Below are 22969 nucleotides of genomic sequence, written 5' to 3' on the forward strand. Positions count from 1 at the left end.
AATTCATTCAAGCATCTGTCCATCCATTTTTCTTTCCACTTAACCACCTATCCATATATTCATCCATCCATCCATCCATCCATCCTTCAATCAGTCTATGCACCTACAGTAAACAGCCATCCTATAGTTTTATATATATATATTTGTACTGTACTGTATATATAATTTTATCTGGAGAATGCAGAGGTGTTTTTATCCATCCATTTGTTCATCTATTCATCTGCCATTACATCAATTGACCATCCATCCATCCATCCATCAATCCATCCATCCATCCGTCCATCCAAATAACCACCCATCCATTTATCTATCATCCATCCATCCACCAGACAATGAATCTATCCATCAATCCATGCATCCATCCATCTACCTAAACATCCATCCATACATCCATCTATTCATTTGTCAATCCACCTAACCAGCCATCCCATATTTGTGATATGATTTTATCTGGGGAATGCAGTGTTTTTTTCTATCTTTCCATTTGTTCATCTATTCATCTGCCAATTCATCAATTGACCATCAATCCATCTGTCCATCCATCTATCTGTCTATCCAAATAACCACCCATCCATTTATTTATCATCCATCCATCCACACTAAGGACAATTTAGCCAACCCAATTCACCTATTCAACATATCTTTGGTGGAAACCGGAGCGCCTGGAGGAAACCCACGCAAACACCGGGAGAACATGCAAACTCCAAACAGAAACGCCAACTGACCCAGCCGAGGCTCGACCCAGCGACCTTCTTGCTGTGAGACGAACATGCTACCCATTGGGCACTGCGCAGCCTGAAAATTCTTTAAATGACCATATATCTATACAAACATCCATCCATCCATCCATCCATCTACCATCTATCTGTTTGTCTATCCACCTAACCAGCCATCCCATATTTTATTTTGATTATATATGATATGTGATATGATTTTATCTGGAGCATGGAGTGATTTTTTTTATCTGTCTATTTGTTCATCTATTTATCTGCCAATTCATCAACTGACCATTTATCCATCCATCCATCCATTCATCCATCTGTCTATGCACACAACCACCCATCCATTCATCTATCATCCATCCATCTGTCTATCCACCTAACCATCCATCCCATATCTGTCATTTGATTTTATCTGGAAAATGCAATGATTTTGTTTTCTATCCATCCATCTGTCTATACATTCATGCATAATCTGCCTATCCAACCATCAGGTCATCTATCTATCCATCTGTTTATCTATTTATGTCATCGCTATAAAAATATTGTGACATATTTTTCTAATTTTTGGCATAAAAACTTTTGGCATAAAAACTTGGCACAAAATTTTGTGAGGTCATGAAAAGATTTAACTTAAAAAGATTTTGGGGCTTAAAAAGAGTAAAAATGATCATGACAAAAAGTATTAAAGCAACTGATTAAATCTGAAAGTGCACTAAATAAATCACTGTAGTGTAGGACTGTTTGTTGCTGTAGGTCTGTATGTTTCTCACCCAGCAGCGTTTGTCCCGAGGGTGATGACAGGCGCGTGCACCGGGGTGAAGGTCAACTCCTGCATCTCATCCTCTTCCTCACTTCTGTCTCCCACTCTCTCCTGCACGCTCAGCTCCAGATGAGCAATACTGCCAACAACTGGACGCTCCTGATTCAATTTAAATCAGCACACAGAAAGAGAGAAAAACAGACAAATTCACAAGTTAGTTTGAAGTTTAGAATCCTGCAGAACAAAAACCCAGAGGCTTTGATGAAGTTTTAGCTCATAAATCTTCAGTGTATGATTGTCACTCTCTGTGAGGATTATGAAACATCCTAAAAATGTTTCATCAGCAGATCTAAAAGAACATTCTCAAATGTGCAAAAAAAAAATCCAATTATGTGAGAATATTGGCAGAAGTTTAGGGAACAGGTTACAATGTTGAAATAACAAAAAGGTCAGAGGTTCAAAAACTCGCATGAAAATTCAGCATTAAAAAAGTTTACAAAAAAACACACCACAGTGGATAAAAAACTAGCAAAGCTCTACAAGAACTTTAAGTTCTTTATGAAATGCCTGGAGTCACAACTCTTACACAAGGACTTGATCAAAACCCATTTTTTATACTTCTTACCTATCATCAGACAGATCACCCACAAGCTATGTACCAACAGTTTGCTCATTGACCATCTGATGAAAAAGTGGCAAAGTCTTTTCTCAATCAGGCTAGCTTTAATCTGATAAGCCGACTTCCTCAATTTCTGGGAATCAAGGTGTACTTTTTTATCTGCTTGGCTTCTTTTTACTTCTGAAAAAGCCCTCATATGCCAAAGATTTTGGAATTGCTAGTTTAATATTTCTTTCTTTTTTTAATCTTTTAAAACAATGAGTAAACATTTTACACACTGGGTTCATGTTAAACAATATTCATGTCTTATACAAGTGACTGTGCAAGATTATGTATTTAAATCTTTTTTATGTAGTAATACGAGTAAACTGCCTTAAAAATTGCAAGTTTATTGGTAAATACGTAAAAGTGTTCAAACAGGCAACAATGTTCCATCTTTTCCATCTTTAATATATATATTACATCCCAACACCATTTTCTTCAGTCGATCAACAGTCTAAATCAATCTAATTTCAATCAACAGTCTAAATCAATCAAATCATGAAACAATTAGGCTGACTTTGTTTACTTTGTACTGCCATTTACAGCATATGCTGGGATCACACAAAATATTGAGCACTGCGTCACTTGCTCTCGTTTACTCACAGGATGTTTTTAACCTCAAGCTATTTTTTTCCATTAATTATAATAATTGAATGTAAGATGCGAATGAGGTTAATTGTGCAAGTTCATAGCAAAAGTGTTGCACATTCCACCTTTTTAGCGCAGCTTGGTGGTATTTTTCACATTAGCATTGACTTGGAGCATTATGTAATCTACTCGCGCTAATACTTAATTTCACTTTTGATGTGAACTCAGCATTATGCAAAAATATTTTTCCATATATTCCATTTTGCCATTTTACTTCCAAGTCAAAGGTCTATTCATGTGGTAACTATCACATCAGACAAGGATTTAATTAATATGAATGCAACTTTTAAGTCAAAATTAGAATATTAAAGACTTCACAATTCCCTAAGAATCACATAATACTGAAAACTGAAAATTAAGTTTTGGCATCACAGAAATAAATCACACTTTTAAATAACACCAAAAAATTTGCAATTGTTAAAACACCTCAATATTTCTATTCTATTCTTGATTAAATAAATGCAGATTTGGGCAACACAATAAACTTGAGTAGTATAATGCATGTTATTTTTCAGTACTAGTGCTCTTTTCTTCTAGCAAACTTCAGCTCTCTGCATTGCACTTCTAATGTTCTGCCTACTTTTGATGAATTGCTTGTGTGGCTGCAATCCTCATTTGCATTTGTGTCTGCAAAATGAATAAATGTAGGCCTAGTTCTAGATGCGGCATGCTGGTATATGCAACCAAAATCACATCCAAACATGCATACTGTACACACGCACATATATACCCTACACAGTCTAATTTAAAAGCACAATCTCAGCACTTCGACTAAATTGCAAGTGAATTCCAACAATCTGCATTTGATTTCTAAAAGCTGAACAGTTCAGGGTGCCCATGATGCCATCACACTGATATTTATAAATCAAACTAGAATTGAAACAGGACATTCATACACAACAAAAAGACAATGCTCAATGAATAAATTAACATAATTAAAAATAAAAAAACACCCACAATTATTTACCCAGAAATCACATGGCTTCCAGAAAGTTGAGCACTGCAGAAATGTCCTACATAATCTCTTGCAGAATAGCTTGTGTGCACAAATAGCCTTAAACAACTGTGAAGGCGGTAACAAAGCACTTTGTATGTTTATTTACCGACTATCATCATACTGTAGTCAAATGCACTGACTGCAGGCAACAGCATAAACATACATGCTCCCACACACGATTAACATAATATCTGCAGATATTCTTGTGAAAACGTGTGATATTTTCTCTCTCTGCGCAGGCTGTTTCTAACCAGCTGTATTTCCATTAAAATAGCACAAACATATTACCATTACAAAAGTTCCCGGATTTCCCAGCATGTTGAGCTAATGCTTCTGTAAAACACCTGTAATAGGTGCTGATGGCATTCTGCTTTAATACAGCTGACTTTTAAACAACAAGGCAGATTATTCTAGTCAACTCATTTGAAATCACAAGATATGTTCGGAACAAATTATCATTGTAGTAAGTCTTAGACCATTTAGCTGACTATATTTTGTAATACTCCACCATTATGCTCGCTACATGGTTTACCAACACATATACAGTCTAATAGGACTTTAAAAACACCACAGGTACAGTTCTACAACAACCATTCAGTCCAATGATAAAGAAGTTGATTGCATATGTATACAATTTAGAGCTTAAATGAACCAGCTCTGTAACCGATGGATATATTATAAAATGTGAAATTGCTTATTTTTATAACATTCTTATTTATAATTCGGATTTAGAGGCTTAAAATGGCATCTTTCAGATATCTTTTATGCTGGAGATACTGTTGTCCTAAAAAAATTTAAATAAAAAATCTTACACATACCGTAGGAACGGTATATTAGAAAATTTTGACGGTTTAAAACCTAGACTTTTCCAAACCACGGTATACCTTGAAAACTTTAATCATCCCATGCCTAATTCGCACACTTTTAAAATCCTCCAGATTAGGCGGCAGGGCTAATGGCTGAAATAGATAGGACAAGAGACCTGTTGCACTGCTATCCACTGTGTCTGCATTCAGACCCAGGAATCAAGGAGGGAAATCCTCCTCTTTTATAGTTTTTATATAAACATGATTATCTTTATAATTATATAACAAATTGTAGATATGTGTATATGAAATTACTAATAACAAATGTAGCGGGCATTAAATACTGTTTATTTCTTTGAATTTTAACGTTGTAATATAGAAAATCTTTTTCCCCTGCTCTGGTGGCCACGCCCACTCCCCCTCTGTTCACAGCGCTCCACGCCCATTTTTTGAAAGATTTCCGAGTTAGGCTTGAACCAAGAGAGGAAGTTTCATGCCCCTTTAATGTTGTTGTTAACTTAACGTTTTTGCATTGGGACAACCTGAATAATTTGTGTGGAACCTTCCATTCTTCACTGTGTACAACCACCAACTATCATAATCAACAAATTTGTTTTTAACAACTCTGCAGATAGATAATTTTTAGTACATACAATACATCCAAGAGTGTAACATGTCGATCTTAACTAGGGACATTGACGAGGCATTTTCACGACCTACAAAAAGCTGAAACAAAAGTCAGCTTCTTTGTAACCTGCAGAAACAGCTGAGGAAAAACTACAATTTTAACATGAACTCCTGCTGCATGCGACAGGTTTGGCTGGTTTTAATGGTGTACCGCTGTCTGTTCACTGATATGAGGCATGTGTGTTTTCCTTTACAGCATCTCTATCATATTACATTTTGAGTGTAGGAGTTCAATTCTTTTGGATGAATGTATCACTGATCTTTGTTATACAGTAAATGAGCACATATATGTTTGTGTGTTCATATGTGTGTGTGTGTAGTGTACAATTGCAGCTCAAATATGTAAAAAAATATATATATATATAAATAAATAAAAAAAATGTAAAGAACTCCTTCTGCCCTTGACATGTTTGGCTGTTTTTGTAGTGTATAGATGTCTGTTTACTGATGTGAGGCATGTGTGTTTTTCTTTACAGCATCTCCGCCACAGTATGTTTAGAGTGTGGGAGTTTTATTCCTTTGCATGAATGTATCTCTGAGCTTTGTTATATACGTGTGTGTGTGTGTGTGTGTGTGTGTGTGTGGGTGGGTGGAAAACTTACGACATGTGACAGCTGGTGGGCCGATGCCATCGGGGAGGGAGAGAGCAGAGAGGGGAGCTGCTGTTGCCATGGAGACCCCGTCGTGTGGCTCATGGTCGGGTAGCGTGAAGTCGCAACCAGCTGAGAGAGAGACAGCTGAACAACACAACCAGAGAACAGAGGCAGAAAAAAAATTAATACATATTTATCGCACAAAACAACGGGCACAAGCATCTGATGGTGTGGCAGTCCCCCGCAGCTGGCATCTACATAATGCCAACATCCAGACGACACAAAAGCAGGATGAAATTAGGTATAAACGTGACAGATCCGGCTTAAGGTCTTGCTTTGCACATTTTCATACAAGCCCTAATTTCTCTTAGGGTTTGTGTGAAAAAGAGGACTTGTTTTACCGCTTCTATAAGACTCGTGATCTGAATTTGAGTCTCTGTTGCAGTTTAAAGGATAGAAATAACATTATACACCCACATACATACATATATAAGTTTTCTGATACAGTTAAGAATTTCTGCCTCTTTCTGATTATTTCAGTTGCAGAGTTGCATAAACAATTCAGGTCAGAATTATTAGCCCTCATGTTAAATTTGAATTATTTTATATTTATTTGTCCCAAATTTCTGTTTAATGGAGATTTTCAGCACATTTCTAAACATATTACGTTTAATAATTAATTTCTAATAATTGTTTTCTTTTATCTTCACCATGATGACAATAAATGATATTTCACTAGATATTTGTCAAGATACTAGTATTCAGATTTAAGTGTAATTTAAAGGCTTAACTAGGATAACTAGATTAACAAGTTGCAGTAATTAGGCAAGTCATTCTATAACAGCACTGATTACAGCAATCGAAAAACTAAAAAGCTTAAGGGGGGTAATAACACTGATCTTCAGTTGTTTTCTTTTATTCTAGCCAAAATAAAACAAACTAGACTTTCTCCAGAAGAAAGAAGAAAAGAAAGAAGAAAATCCTTGCTCTGTTAAACATGATTTGGGAAATATTTGAAAAACCAAAAAAAGGGGCTAATAATTTAGACTTCAACTGCACCTACCTTCTTTTTATTTTGAGCATATTTTAAATATTATTAGTATTTTTTTCATGATAACTAATGCCTCATATTATAATTTTTAGGTTAGTAAAAAAAAAGTATCACTAAAATGAAACCATCTCACATTTCATATTTATTAACAAAACATTTTCATTAAAAATATTTTAATACTTAAAATATGATTTACCAAGATTGCAAACAAATTGCAGAAAAGGGTTATCGCTTTGTTATTTTCATGATACTTCAATATTCCTCTCAATACACCTGAAAAAAGTCTTGTCGCCTATCCAAGTTTTAGGAACAACAAATAATAACTTGACTTCTAGTTGATCAATTGCTATCAGAAGTGGAATGGCAAAGGCCTCGAGAATGCACTTATTTGACCAAAATAAAATATGATTATGCATTGATTTTTAATTATTTCATTAGACAAAAGTGTTGTCACTCAACAGAAATAATGCACAGTATAGAATATAAAGTCATGGTGCAGTGGAAAAAGAATGAATCTTGTGTATTACTCCCATGAGGACTGCATCCATACCTCTCTGTAATAACTCAAATACTTTATTAATAACGTCATCTGGAATGACAAAGAAAGTGTTCTTGCAGGACTCCCAGAGTTCATCAAGATTCTTTGAATTGATCTTCAATGCCTCCTCCATCTTACCCCAGACATGCTTAATAATGTTCATATCTGGTGACTGGGCTGGCCAATCCTGGAGCACTTTGACCTTCTTTGCTTATTATTTGTTGCCGTTAACTAGGATTGATGACAAGACTTGTGTCAGGTAGTGTAGAGATCATATTACTGATTTTATAACAATTTATTAGATATTATAAAAATAATAGCTTAACAAAACCATAGTACATTTTCTATGAACTGCTGGCGTCTTTTAGTTGTTTTCTATGATGGAGTTTTTACTTTAGTGGAAAACTATATGTGCATAAACCTTGCACTGATTACTCATTACAAATTTAGTGAAAGGTTGACATCTTTGAAAGCATCCTTCTATTACTGTGAGCAATACGATATGAGATCATGTTGGAGTCACAACCTCTTTGATACTGAGATGAAGACATTAGGGCTGTGAAGAACTTTTAGTCAGATTTAACGCCTTCATCGCTCTGTACAGATGGACGTCCAGCAGCTCTCTGGCCTTCAGAAAGCCTGTGTGATGTGATATGATCTGTTCAGCACAGGACTGGAAGACTGTGATGGGGTCAGTGGTGTTAAACTCACGCCTGATCTGCCTCCAGAACAGCCAGACCACTGACAGCCAGGAGAGCCTAAAAGCATTTCTCCACTGACCCCAATACAGCATCAATTCATGACTCACTGACCCCAATAATGCAGAAACGCATGACTACAGAGAAACCCTGATCAGCCCAGACTCACTGTACGCTGTACTGACTCATTAACTGACTGCAGAACATGAATTTCACACCACGGTTGTACAATTGGGGGTCTGTGAACCCATTGAAATTTTAAAATGCAGTTCTTCACATGGTCGATATGCATTTCACAGGCATTTGTGATGAAAAACGAAATGAAACTCAGTGAATGAGAAGAGTAAAATATGTTTAGGGACATGTGTGAATAAAAAATAAAGCTGCTCAATTTTATCAAGTGTATAAAAATGGTAACAAAATGTAATAATGAAAATAAATGAAACTAAAATTATGGAATACATTCGATATTACTGTACAATATAATAATAATAACAAATAAAAATAAATGAATTATAATATATTATATTGTACACATTAAAAATAACATTGCTCTGCTTTTTATACATATTATTTATATATAATATTTATACAAGAGTTCTGTCTGGTTAGTGAATCTGATTGGCTGATAATCATGTGATATTCTGCAAATAACAGCACTAGTACAGCCTCATCACTCTTGTGTATTACTCCGCCCACAATCAACGACAAGAAGAGGATACTTTACAGTTTGACAAATATTGCTGCTGTTGGACAGCATAATGTATTTTTGAGGCTTTTTTTAGTTGTGAAAGTAATTGTTTAAAATGCAACTATGTAGTTTATTTATAAGGATAATGCCTGTTTTAAAATATTAATAATTTCTGAGCATCGGATTAAGTGCATCGACCACCATCAACCTGTCTGAGCAAACCAAAGAGAGTGACGATTGACAAAGACTGCATAATAAGTCCTTAGGGAAGAAAAACTGCATTTTCTCAGCACATTCCTTCACCTCTTACAGGTGGGCCCACACAGTTTGCGCAATGCACTGGTCACTACTAAATGAATGGAGTAGGACCACACAGTTTTGTTAAATAAGCTGCATATAAAATTAACTTTTCAAGTTCAGTTTCAAGTAATCTGACATATTACAGATTAAAGCATGCCTATAAAAATACGTTTAAAAAATATATTGTCTATTCAAGTAAATTTGAAAAGAAAAAGTGTCTTGTTGTACCTATTCCTGTAGACATTACTGTAGACATTTTTATTATGCCTCTATTTTTTATTTAATACATACATTTCACATACATATGACATTTGTTTAATTCATGTCTTTAAAAAAACTATATTATATTGCATTGCATTGTATTGTATTGTATTGTATTGTATTGTATTCCACAGGAGTTCAGTGTGAAAAGTGTTTTAAAAAGTTGTCACTGCCCTGATAAACAGCAACAATATTTCTGATTCACACCAAATAGAAATGACTCTCACTTCAACGACCCAATGAGTTTATTATACCCATCGCTAAGAAAAAAACAATAAGACAAGTAAGAAAGCAGATGGTGAGAAAGTCATGGATATCTAGATCCAGATGACAGCAGAACCACCGAAAGACACAACGCCAAACAGAAAAGGTGCAAGATCAGAATAAAAATCCCGCACGTCGATATTCACAAAGCCAGCTCTTGTTTGACATACACTCACTTTCATGCATACTAAAAAACGTACAATCAATAACTGAGGCATAGCGGTGTCTGAAAGAGAGAGAAAGAGATAGAGAGAGAGCCTCTTTTTAAAAAGCATTAACTATAAATAGAGGGTGAGTGCATGCATCTAAAGCCAGCATTTTAACTCACTCAGAAATCAAGTGTATGGGATGTGCAGAGGATCACATGGTGTCATTATTCAAGGTACTAGACACCAGAACATCATGTCTAAATGTGCTAATTACAATTTTAATTTTAATTTTGTGCTTTGATAGAGCTGAACATGCAACCGCTCACTTCCCAGCGGTTGTTCCAGTATTTTCGCATTCATTTAATCTGTGATGATTTAAAAAGAAGTTAAGATATATAAAAGCCATTAGTTTATGTTATCATTTTACAATAATATGCATATTATTTATATTCATTTATTATATCTATGTATATTTATAAACTAAACTACTTGAAATAGAATAACCACTATCTAGAAACCAATAAACCAATATAATAGTAAAGTATATTTTACTTCAGCTACTTTCCAAGGAAATAATTCATCCATATATAATTAATTATTTGACATATATTGAATTACTAATAAATTCATATACTCATATTCACCTTATTCTCAGCTGACGAGTTGGCGCTGCCATTTGAATCTTTTTATCTCGCGACTTCCGGTCACATTCACTTCCATTCATTTTTTGACGTTAACAACTGCTCGTTACGCTGCTTGATGTTGCAATTTAATATTTTCTTATAATATTATGCTACTTGGTCTGTGTAGTCATGCAAACATTTGTTTGTTGAGCAAGTAGTTTGGCCATTTTCTGCCGTTTATTATTCCTAGTCATTTTTCCCATAGGCGACTGAATCGGAAGTTCTAAGACAATCGCGAAAACAGGCGCACTTCCGCATTTTAGAATAAGGTCAATCCACTACCTGACAAGTCTTGTCGTCAATTTAAGTAGCAAGAGCAACACATAATTAAACTTGACTTTAGTTGATCATTTGGAAAAGAGGTGGAAAGAGGCAGAAGGTGGATTTTTTCAAATGAATCATCTGTTGAATTGCATCCCAATTGTCACAAATACTGTAGAAGACCTTTTGAAACACGCATGGAACCAAGATTCTCACGGAAATCATTCAAGTTTAGTAAATGAAAAATCATGGTTTAGGGTTACTTTCAGTATGGGAATGTGCGAGAGATCTGCAGAATGGATGGAAATGAACAGCCTGAGGTTTCAAGACATTTGTGCTGCCCATTACATTACAAACCACAGGAGAGGGCAAGTTCTTCAGCAGGATAGCACTCCTTCTCATTCTTCAGCCTCCACACAGTTCTTGAAAGCAAATGAGGTCAAGGTTCATATAAGCCTCTTCTGATACCAAATGATCAACTAGAAGTCAAGTTATTATTTGTTGTTCCTAAAACTTGGACAAGACTTTAGTCGGGTAGTGTACATGTACACTTGGACATATACTGTATAGGTATTCTCAAAAAAAAGGAAGAATTTAAATAAAAAAGAAACTCTGTATGATTCTAAACAAAAACTTAATTTACTTTACTTCAGCTACTTGCCAAGAAATACTAAACTATACTATACCAAATACAATAAATTTATATATTAATTATTTATGTAAAAAATTAATATAAAAACATATATTTAAAAACTGATGTATTGAGAAAAAAACTATTAAAAATGTAAAAAAAAAATCTTATAATAAAATGACAAACTAAAATACAAGAAACAATATAGAAATACAATTAATTCATAGCATATGTGTATATGTGAATCTACTGATTTAATAAATGAATACACTTCTTAGTATTTATTTAATCATAACCTTGCTTATATACATAATAGCAATTTTCCCAACACATTTACAATGTAAAAAAGTACCATCACTGAAGCAAATTAAAAGCAAACACCTTTAAATCACATTTAACATGCGCAAAAGCTACGAAAGCCAATTTGTCTGCCAACAATGCTTGCTACTAGATCTTATTCATTATCTTTGTTTTTTTTCAGCTGCTGAATGACTAAAGCAGCCTGGCTTGCCACTCCAAATCCACATGTGAGAGAGACAATTTGAGAAGGAGACTCAGCAGCTCATCAATCAGAGAAATGTGCCACAGCCCTGACAAGCACGAGAGACACTCAAGCTTTATAGAACAAACACAGGCAGCGGGGTCGCTCAGAAAAAAAGCACTTGAATCAACCTTTCCAAATTGGTGTCCCTCTAAATTAGTGCCGTACCAAAATCGATGTTGACCAGATCCATCCTTCCATGCTGTGGAGCCTAGGAAGTGTCACTGGATATTTTAAAGGGTCTTTAAGGTCTGACAGCATCTGCTTTGTTTGCTTTTGGTTTCCTGAAGTGTTAAATCAGGCTTTACTAAAGGGACTAAAGTCGGAGCAATTTGAATCGAACACATTTATGTTTGCAAGCCGACAAAATTGTTAGTTACAGAGAAAGAATGGATGGAGCTAAATAAAGTGAAGAAAAAAACTGCACAGAAATGGTATTTCATCAATAACTGAAGTCATTTTAATTTTAATGGGAGCAAAATTCCCTTTTAGATTATGCTTAAACACTGATGTGTGTCCAGTGTAAGTGTAAACAACCAGTCTATAATGTTTAAAATCAGCACACTGCTTTAATAATTCCCATTCATCAAAAGTTGTGGATGAAAATATGTAGTTGTTCATCATCATAATGAATGTTTATTAACTGCATCTGTTCTAAAGCTTTGTCCATTTAATACAGTATACAGGATTTTGGACACACAGAACACTAGCTGATGTCTGTTGCATCTTATTGCAGGTAAACTGTCAATTACAAGTGTGTTACACATTTATAAACACAAAGTTCCCATAAACACAGTCAGTTAGGTACGATATGTGAACAAACAGTTGGGAAAGAAATGTTTATATTATATCTGTGCATGAAAATGACAGCCATGTAACATACAGTACCTACTGCTGTCTATGCTTTTGAAATGAATGAAACTACAATAGAAGAAGTGCAATGTCCTGTTAGCGGGACAAGCAGGATAAAAACCAAAACAATACTTTGTCTTGAGAGTATCAGAGGTACAGACTGTAAATAAAACCCGTATTTTTTGTCACAACTAAAACACCACAGAGAAGCCATCGGTGGTAGAAAAAGATATGACTGAGGCCTTTCTTGAATTTACACACAGTCAGCAAGTACCGGAGAACAGATGTAACACATTGATCGAATTTAGTTTACAGTCACACTCATGCAAAAGTAATATTCAGCTTGTTTAGTTTTTCCTTTATTCATTTTTGTTTTCAGTAGTGACAAAGCACGAGTCTTCAAACACATGATTTTTTTACAATATGTTTAAAAACATAATAGTTCAACTAATTTCTAATACTGTTTTGTCTTTATAGTGACAGTGAGTGTATTATGTTTTATTAATTATTTAGCAAGATTCAGAATACTTGTAATTTAAAGACATAACTAGGTTATGTTAACAATAGGAAAGTTAGAATAATTAGTCAGGTTATTGTATAACTGTTTTTTTGTGTAGGCAATCAAAAATACACAGTAAATATGTCTTAAGGAAGCTAATAATTAATATTAAATTTTTATTCTTTTATTCAAGACAAACTATAAGAAATAAGACTTAACAGAAGAATTATATTTATTTTCTACGAAATACTGTGAAAATTTCTTTGGTTTGTTAAAGATTACTTGGGAAACATTATTTTAAATGAATGGGAGGGCAAAAAAGACGTTTACAGGTGCAAAAGTTTACAGGTGCAAAATGTGCCTTGATGTAGTTAAATGTTAAAAAAGTGTTTTCCTACTACAATACAAAGTTACTTGTCAAATAACTAACATGGAAGATTATTTTAAGTTTCAGTTATTTAATTAGCATGTCTGTGAAGACTGCTGAGTGATGCATAAAAAAAAAGACTTTGAATAATTGTTTAAGTAGTTTGTGATGTATGTTTAAGTGTGTCCCCTAAAAGTACAAGTGGTGAAGGTCGCTGGTTTGATTCTCGGTTGGGTCAGTTTGCATTTCTGTGTGGAGTTTGCATGTTCTCACCATGTTTGCCTGGGCTTCTTCTGGGTGTTCTGGTTTCCCCCACAAGTCCAAAGACATGCGGTATAGGTGACCTGGTGTGTGTGTGAATGAGTGTGTATGAATGTTTCCCAGTGATGGGTTGCCGCTGGAAGGGCTTCCGCTGTGTGAAACATATGCTAGGTAAGTTGGTGGTTCATTCTGCTGTGGCGACCCGTAAATAAAGGGACTAAGCCAAAAAGAAAATGAATGAATGAATTAATGAACTTTTTCCATGAAAAATATACAAATAATTTTTGTTAGTTTGTGCCCGTCCACTACTCAACTGTGCCGGTGGATGATTTGTTTCACTCAATGGAAAATAAAGATTTAATTAATGCTTTAATGTAATTGTTGCATCACAAACATCTGTCATTTATGTCATTATTTTTCTCTTGATCATCTTATTTAACCTGCTGATGTGCTTTCATTTTCAAGTTCAAATTCAAAAGTGTTTAATAAGCAACCCATGGCTGGAAATATACATTTGGAAAATATCTTAATATTAAAAAGAAAATTTACATTTGATCCTATCAATGTTGTAACAAATGCCCTTAAATAATGTAGCCTATAGTTGTTAGCAAGAAAGTGTTTATTGAGATTAAAATAAGATAAAAAATAAAATATTAGAAATGTTGTTATAGCAACACTTGTAACTGGTTTGAGAAATAACGCTTGTTGTAGACATCACAGGATTCCTGATCATGAAGGAACGCTGTAAATTTTTCAGAATGCTGTAAGTGTACAACTCAACATGTGACAAGAACCAATCAATCAGCTTCACTTTGTGAATGTATTACACACGTCAGTAATAATAGTTAGAGTTCAGTTAGACTTGATTGTTAGTGGTGATTCCTCAGAAAGAGCAACCGAGGGTGGCACAGCACTGTGAGCGCATTAAAATTAGTAGAAAAAGTGGCATGGTTTGCTTTTTCCACTCACACAATTACATAAAAATCAGAAACAGCAATCATAAATCTATTATTAATCACTGGAAGAAAATTAAGTTTGTTATTGCAGCTTCAAAAATAAATCCAAGAAAAAATTTTATGCAAGAAATATAAAAATAAATCTTGTCATAATGTACAATAATAAACATATAATGTACAATACACTATAAGAATATAATATTACACCATTAATGTATTATTTTTACTAAAGAACTAGAAAGTTTAATACACAAAGGATGGATATACACAAAAAAAAGATTTCCTGTGTCACTCTGTGGAGCACCTAGGTAGAAAACCAAGGTAAAGCTAGGTAAACCAAGCCTTCCAAGTGTGAACACACACTAAAATGAACAGAACAGCTCTTGTAGTTTGCTTGGTATATTTGTTCGGCTAATAGATCAGCTGTTCAACTGAGGTCATGAACCTCCTGAGTCTCTGTGGGATGTGAAACTGAACATTGTGTGCTTTCTAAAGAATCGCGGCACACACTCTATCCAGGCCTTCAATAGCTCCATCTTCAAGTTTGCAAACCCTCCCTATGATTCCTAAAGCTTTTATGCTGCAATGCTGCCGTAACTCACAGAAACTAGGCCGATGTGCTCGGGTCAGCAGAACATGCCAATCCAGCCGCTCCGATTCTGTCCAGCACAGTTTTTCAGAGACGTTACAACATCACATTCGGGTACAACGGAGTTTGTTTTGAAACTGTTGCCATTCTTTTGACACAGAGACAAGAGATAGAGAGAGAGAAAGAGAGAGCAGGAGAATCGCAGTGTGTGATAATTTCGAGTGACTTACCGCTGGGCCACGTGAAGACTGCAACACTGAAGCTGTCGACTCAAAGATCCTTTCATCTGAAAGTGAAGTAAATAAGATTACAATTAAAACACTTCAAACGCTCATCTCCTCCTTGGTTGTTTATATTTACAAAACAACCGAAATATCTCCTTCTCAACAGGTGTTAATTGTGTTAAACAATGTCACACCAGGGTTTCAATAGGTTTTATGATGGTAAATTAGTATTTAGTATCTGAATAATTGCAACAAGTCAAGTTTGAAAGCGCAACTTTATACTGATCTCCACCAGAAACAACCTTTCCTGTGCTGTACCTTATGCACAAAATATTCATATTCCCTTTATTCATATTCATATTGCACTTGTTGCTGGAGAACCCCAGATCCAGGCATAAACAATGGGGTGATCGTTCTTTTGCAGTGGCAGGTTTAAAACAGTGGAATACCCTCACTATAGAACTTAGTAATATCAGGAATGTGGCACTGTTTAAAGCAAAATTAAAACCTATTATTTAGAAATGAGTCTTCTGGAGTTACATCATGTAATAAAACTGACAGAAAAATGAAAAGTTAATATTTTCTAGGTCATAAAATGATTTTTTTTTAAATGCTGTTTGATTGACATTCTTGTTAGATTGTGCTCTTGTTATCTCATGTGTTTTAATGTGTAATGGTGGCCGAAAGAGTTTAACGCGCTGCAATTTAAGAAAGCACATGCAAGTACAAAAAACACCAGAAAATAAATAAACGATCTTCATCAATTTGACAGCACACATGCAAGAAATTAGTCACAACACAAAAAACTGAAGAAACACGCTACAAATCGGTCACAACACTTGCTAATATCCACATAACACAACGGAAATGTTTCTAGGGGACCCAAAAACATGACGAACCCTGCTGAGATATGGATGTGTTATTATCATAGATGTGTCATGGGTTTATTATGTCGTGTAATCAGGATATTAAAATAAATGAAAAACTACTCACCTTTCAAAGACCACCAATCACTTCACAGAGCAACAGTCATGGCATAATAACACATTCGTATCTCAGCAGGGTCTGTGATGCTTTTGGGTCCCCTAAAAACATTTCCGTTGTGTTATGTGGATATTTGCAAGTGTTGTGACCAATTTGCAGCACATTTCTTTAGTTGGTTGGGTTGTGAACAATTTGCAACAGGAGTGCTGTCAAATTGATGAAGATCGCTTCTTTATTTGCTGATGTTTTTTGTAATTGCATGTGCTTTCTTAACATGGGGAGGGGGGGCTGGTTACAGTAAGGTGCTATATAAATAAAGTTGATTGATTCCACAAAAGTATCATTCTTCTTCAGTAAATACTCTAAATTTGAGATAGATTTTGATAGAAGGGCATTAAAACATTTGTATATTAAAACAGATAGACCAAGAAACTCATTCATGCATGCAGTTTTTTAACCCATGACTCTAAATTTGAGACTTTTTCTTCTAATTTAAATGTTGCATTCTTAAAGAAACCCTCCACCTTTTTCAAAAAGGCTTATTTTACAAGTCTCATAGAGTTAAAAAGTTGACTTAAACTATTTATTAAACCATTCAGCAAATTTCTTTTTCTGGTGGGGTCACTTTTAACTTAAAACTTTAAAATAGTTTAAAATAACTTACAATTGGCTGAGTTAGTCTATTCTAAATTCTATTCTATTCTATTCTATCAGCATTTCATAAAAAAAAATGAAAAAAGAGTTTTGATTATTTTCCTATTTAAAGCCTGAGTTTCTGTAGTTACATCATGCAATAAAACTGACAAAAAAATAAAAAGTTACTATTTTCAAGGCCAATGCTGCTAGGAACTATACTCTCATTCTGGCGTAATGATCAAGAATCTCTGCTTCTGTACCATGGCTGCACCAGACAAAGTGATATTACATAATGCATGAGCATGGGCTACTTTCACAAGAAATTGGCTGAAAGAATACAAAAATGATTCAGGCTCTAGGAAACTTGTAAAATGAGCCTTTTTCAAAAAGGTTTCCTTTAAGTAAAACTATTCAAAACTATTTAAAACTATTCAAATGTCACATTTTCTTTCTCGTCCATTTCACCACCTTTATCCAACCTGAGCATGCATGAACTCGCAAAGGCCTAGCAACCTGTCAGTGAAGTCCACAGATCCATAAGTTGTCCCATTTGTCCACGGCAGATTCGTTTCTGGTCTGCATAGTGTTACGTCAACATAATGTGGGCTCGGAGGGCTGCTAGGTCTCAATGTGATATTTGTGACAGGGCTTAGGGCTATCTGGCCTATGTCTGCTCATTTGCATTCATGGTGTAAAGACAGCCTGAATGACCGAGCGAATGAATCACATTTGTCACGTACGCCTGGCAGCGATAGAAAGGGTCCGAGCTGGACGAGAGATGAGGTCAGAGTCACAGTGAACAGAACATCATTCCCTCGGTCAGATAATGAGGTCAGCTCTATATGTCACAACAAACGGCCTCACGCAGAGACCCAGATTATCCCTAGAATTAACACCAGTATCTAAAAGCAATGCAAAGAGTTTTTGGATCTGATTACTCAAATGCGATTCAGAATTCATATGAAAACACGCAGGTGTGCTTCACAGACAATTAAAATGAGTTGCCAATTGGGCTATGGATCAAAAAAGCTTAATGAAAGCACGGGCTTTAATCTGATCACCTTTCCAGTTGCTTAAGTGCAATTAAACATTAAACTAGATGGGGAGAGTTTGACACCAACTTGAAAAAGAGCCAGGGGTCTCATTTTTTAAGCATGGTGTATGCACAAAACGGAGGTAGAAACGTGTATACGCAACTTCCTATGCGAAATTTGTGATCTATAAAAAAAAAAAAACTACTTGAATGGTGATGTGTCCAGCTGTAAGTAAACTCTAAGGGTGCTTTCACACCTAGACTTTTGTTTCTTTTTGTGTCTTGTTAGCCCAGTTAGCGCAGTTCATTTGGCTTATGTGAAACCACCAATCACGCTCGAATCTGCACCAAAACAATCGATCCGAGATTGCTTGAATGAAGTGGTCTCGGCTCGATTGAAACAAACTCTGTAGCAGATCGATTTTAGTGAGAGAGCAATACGATCCGAGCCCGGTTATATCACAGTGTTTTATGGATATGTAATAGGCATATGGCTATATGAAGAGAGAATTATGAGAAGGGCAGGAGGTCATTCCAGACATCCCGAGTCTCCCGGAAGTTTCGTGAGTCTCCCGCAAATGCACAGAGACTCCCAGATGCCCGCAAATGAGTGATAATCTCCCGGAAATCACATGTCTCCCGCCCGGTTCTCAAATACATTGCGCACCCTTCTTAACCCTCCCCTCAGCATCCTTCCTCCTTCCTCGCAAACATGTCGTGCGCACCCTGTCAAACACCACCAAACTACCATCCCCCTGACAGCTGAGCGGGACTTTGCAAAATAAACCGTAAACTGACCAATATGAGCAGAGTTTACTCACACATGACTTGTTTTAGCTATTTTGGTCCGTTTAGAAACTTTGCCGGGTGAAAGCGAACTGCACCAAGAGCAAAAAGCAACACTGTAACAATTTGAATCCCTGTTTTGGAACAACTGAATCGATTCACAGGTGTGAAAGCACCCTAAGTAGACATATTTAACTTAAATATTGACTTAATTGAACCACTCTAAATCTTTCTATGAAAAAAAAATTTATCTATTCTGCTGTACAATCACTTTTATGAAGGTTTTTATGCAAAGTCTTATTAATAAGACCCCAGATCTGTAAGGCCATGCCTAAAATAACTTTTAAAGTTAGGAGGTCTTACTCAGGCAAGTCAATTAGCATGTTTAATGTGGTGCATGGATTACTGTATTTTGAACAAAAATCCCTGGTTCACACATGCTTGAGTAATACTTTCAGTTTTTAGTTTCTCCTTGCCTTGTTTATTGCTTTACAGTCAGTTTGTTCATTGTATGGTATACGTTTTCAATCACGTGGTTCTGGTGACACGTGAAATTCAAATGGAGGGCAGGAAGTAAAAAACTGAATGGGAGACATAGAGGAAAGTGTGTATATTTGTGATTTATACCATATTTCAACGGAGATATAAATAGAAAATAACCATACATGTTGAGCATGATCCTTATATCATGGGTTGAGTTTTCTACTGAATTAAAATATTTTTGCCAGTCATCGAGGCGGTAGATACTGTGTAAGCTATTATATGAAAAATACTATAGTAAATACTAGTGTTTGGAAGCATACTATAGATAATTACTTGAATTATTGTTGTAGTAATTATATTGTTGCTGTGGTACGACAAAACTGTAGTAATAAACAAATTATTCAGTAGACTTCAGTTCTCTACGCTATAATTTTACACTATCACAATGCACCAACATAGTTTGCACTAACAGCAGAGTATTTGTTACAGTTTATCAGTTTACTAATAACAAAGAGTTATAACATTATACACTTTACTCTGTGGTTCAAAAACATGTTTATTATAAATTACTGTCCCACTTTATATTTAGTGTCCTTAACTACTATGTAGTTGCATCAAAAATAAATACAGTTTAGTTACTGTTTTCATAATGTATTTGAGAACACGTGTATTGCTCTTGAGTTGGGATAGGGGTTGGGTTATGGACAGGTTTGGTGGGATGGGTAGGTTTAACGATGGGTTAAGGTGTAGGGAATGGTCAGCAGTGTATTTACAAATGTAATTACAGAAGTTAATTACAGATGTAATTACATACATGTATTTAATCAAGCATAAGTACACAATAAATACATGTATTTACACAACAAGTACATTGTAACAAACTATTAATTCCTATGTAAGTACATATTAGTTAAGGCCACAATATAAAGTGGGAACTAAATTACTATAGATTTTTCTCATGCAGATATCTTCCAGACATCACGAAATAACAGATTAAAGCATACAAAAGCGTGGACGCATGGTCTACATCAGTGGTTCTCAAACTGTGGTACACGTACCACTAGTGGTACGCAGGCTTCCTTCTAGTGGTACTCGGGGGAATCGCTAAATAATTAAAGTTAAAAAAATATATATACACTTTTAACCCTTTAACGTTGTTACCAGGACTGGGGTGGAGTGACAGGAGACCACAGGAGGTAAGATCCACTATGCAGTTTATTCAATGGTCAGGCAAGCAATGGTCATCAGGTGCAAACAGGTATATGAAGGCAGTCCAGAATCGTAAACGTTAAACAGGCAAATGGTCGAAAGGCAGGCGGCTAAACAGGAAAACAAGGGTACAAGGCTAAGATCGAAACACGGAGAAACAAGACAGGGAAACGCGTTGTAATGTTACTGGGAAAACAAGACTCGGCAACCTGGTGGCGTGAGAGAGTGGCTTATGAATGGGATGTAATCAGTCTGTGAACAAGGCTCAGCTGGTGCTTGCAATCAGGATACATGAGTGAGCAGGCGTGCGTGTTTGGGAGCAGTGCATGTATGAATGTGTAGTCCTGGGGAATGCGGAAATGAAGTCCTAAGTTCGTGTGAGAACCAGCGATCCTCTGGGGAGCGATCGCTGGTTGTGACAAACGTGTACAATGACACCGATGTGATCAGTAAATTGATTTTAAGAAGCTAAACCATTTATTTTAATTTCAATTTTGCACAACAAGATGGCTATCTATGTTTGTACACATGGATATATTGAAAAAATCTTAAATTACATCCTGCCTTTTCTTACATTTTTCAGCCAGTTTCTTGAACTTTTCCCACTTTATGATAAAAAAACTTTTGGAAGGCTATAAAAGGCCTTTAGCATTTCTTATATTGGCCGATTTAAGAATTATAAATAACATAAAACAGAAACATTTTAATGTTCTGATAGTGATTCCTATGTAGAACAACCACTTCCTGCCCTTTATACCGCAGTCCCGCGCATCATCAATGGCATCATGTGAGAACAACCTATTGCTGTGCGTTATTAACTCTGTAAGCAACACTATTTGTCATCATTGTAGATGTGTTTTTAACGTGTGTCATGGGGTAATTTAGTTTATTTAACCTCAGGAAATGTGTTAGATACAGGAAATGTGGTTCAAATACAATAACCATAATGCTCACCTATTTAATGAATCACAGGGTTGCTAGTAATCTAAGATGCTTTTTAGTTTGTATAAGAGTGCAGCTTGTCAAGTGTGCTAAGTTAAATATTTACAGCTATATTAATGAGCACACCAGAAGGCTAGATCCACGTGCACACACACATTCCAATCTGACACCGCTTATAAAGCATACACAGTAATAGTGTCGGTCTGTTTAATGAAGCTGCATTTAGACCTCATACTGCATGTGAAAATAAACTCTTGTGTAGTATTGTGCACTATTGTCTCAGAGATTTATTTAGTTTTATTCCGGTGCATAGTTTTTTTTTTTTTTTTTTGTCATTTCATAATACCGTTTGTATATTTACTATCTGCTTTTTGGTCTTTAAGAGAAACCACATTCTGTGCATATCCACATAAACCAATAAACATCAAGATCTGACATGTATGCTCTGAAAGGGATACAGCTCTTTCTAACCATAGTATTAGGCTAGTCGCGTTCCAGTTATCCAACTGCGCACAAAATATCCCAGAGTGTATCTAGCATCCTTTACATGGCTAACTTATTTTAGCATGGTGCTAACATGAATTAGCATGTTGCTTATTTGTTTACCATATTTGTATGGTTAGTGGGTGTGTTGCTAGCATGTTTCCAGCATGGATTAGCATGTTTAGCATGAATTAACATTTAGCAAGCATTTTCATATTTTTCAAATTGAGCATAATTTGTAGCATATCAGCCAACACACTAGTATGTAGAACACACACTCACTTTTACTATGAATTTTGCTTCACAGAAACCCTTTTACTGTGAATAGTTAGTAAGGAGTTATAGTGGTTTAGATTAGGTACATGGCAAAATTAAGGTGTGTATAATATGCTCATACAGAATATGACATATCTGTAGGTTGTATAACATACTATTAGCATATAATAACATGTTGCTAAGATGATTTTAACATGGTTATCAGATATAACGTTATCATTAATTAGCTTGTTGTTAACACATTTATAAGCAAATACAAATTAGCTCACTGCTGAAAGGATGCTAGCATTGGTTACCAATTTGTTCATAACAATTAGTACATTAAGTTAGTTGTTGACAAGTTGCTACCATGAATGATCATGTTAGCATTTTAAACATGAATTAAGCGGAACAAACCGCCAACTTATCCAGCACGTTTTTACACAGTGGATGCCCTTCCAGCCGCAA

At 35.4% G+C, this 22969-nt stretch overlaps 1 protein-coding gene across 8 annotated transcripts in view; it reads right to left on the bottom strand.

The window, feature by feature from the left end:
• The window catches only part of nphp4 (nephronophthisis 4), a 284225-nt gene that overhangs the window by 78020 nt on the left and 183236 nt on the right, over positions 1-22969 (bottom strand). For all 8 annotated transcript variants that reach the window (XM_087264575.1, XM_087264571.1, XM_087264574.1 and 5 more), the window contains exons 11-13: positions 15697-15752; positions 5884-6018; positions 1493-1641 (exon numbers count right to left, since the gene is read on the bottom strand). In XM_087264575.1, the coding sequence (XP_087120701.1) occupies positions 1493-1641; positions 5884-6018; positions 15697-15752 (340 nt within the window). The remainder of the gene's footprint in view (positions 1-1492; positions 1642-5883; positions 6019-15696; positions 15753-22969) is intronic.

Source organism: Danio rerio, chromosome 8 (genome assembly GCF_052040795.2).
Source record: "Danio rerio strain M-AB ecotype USA chromosome 8, GRCz13ab, whole genome shotgun sequence".
In the NCBI taxonomy this organism is placed as follows: Eukaryota; Metazoa; Chordata; class Actinopteri; order Cypriniformes; family Danionidae; genus Danio; species Danio rerio.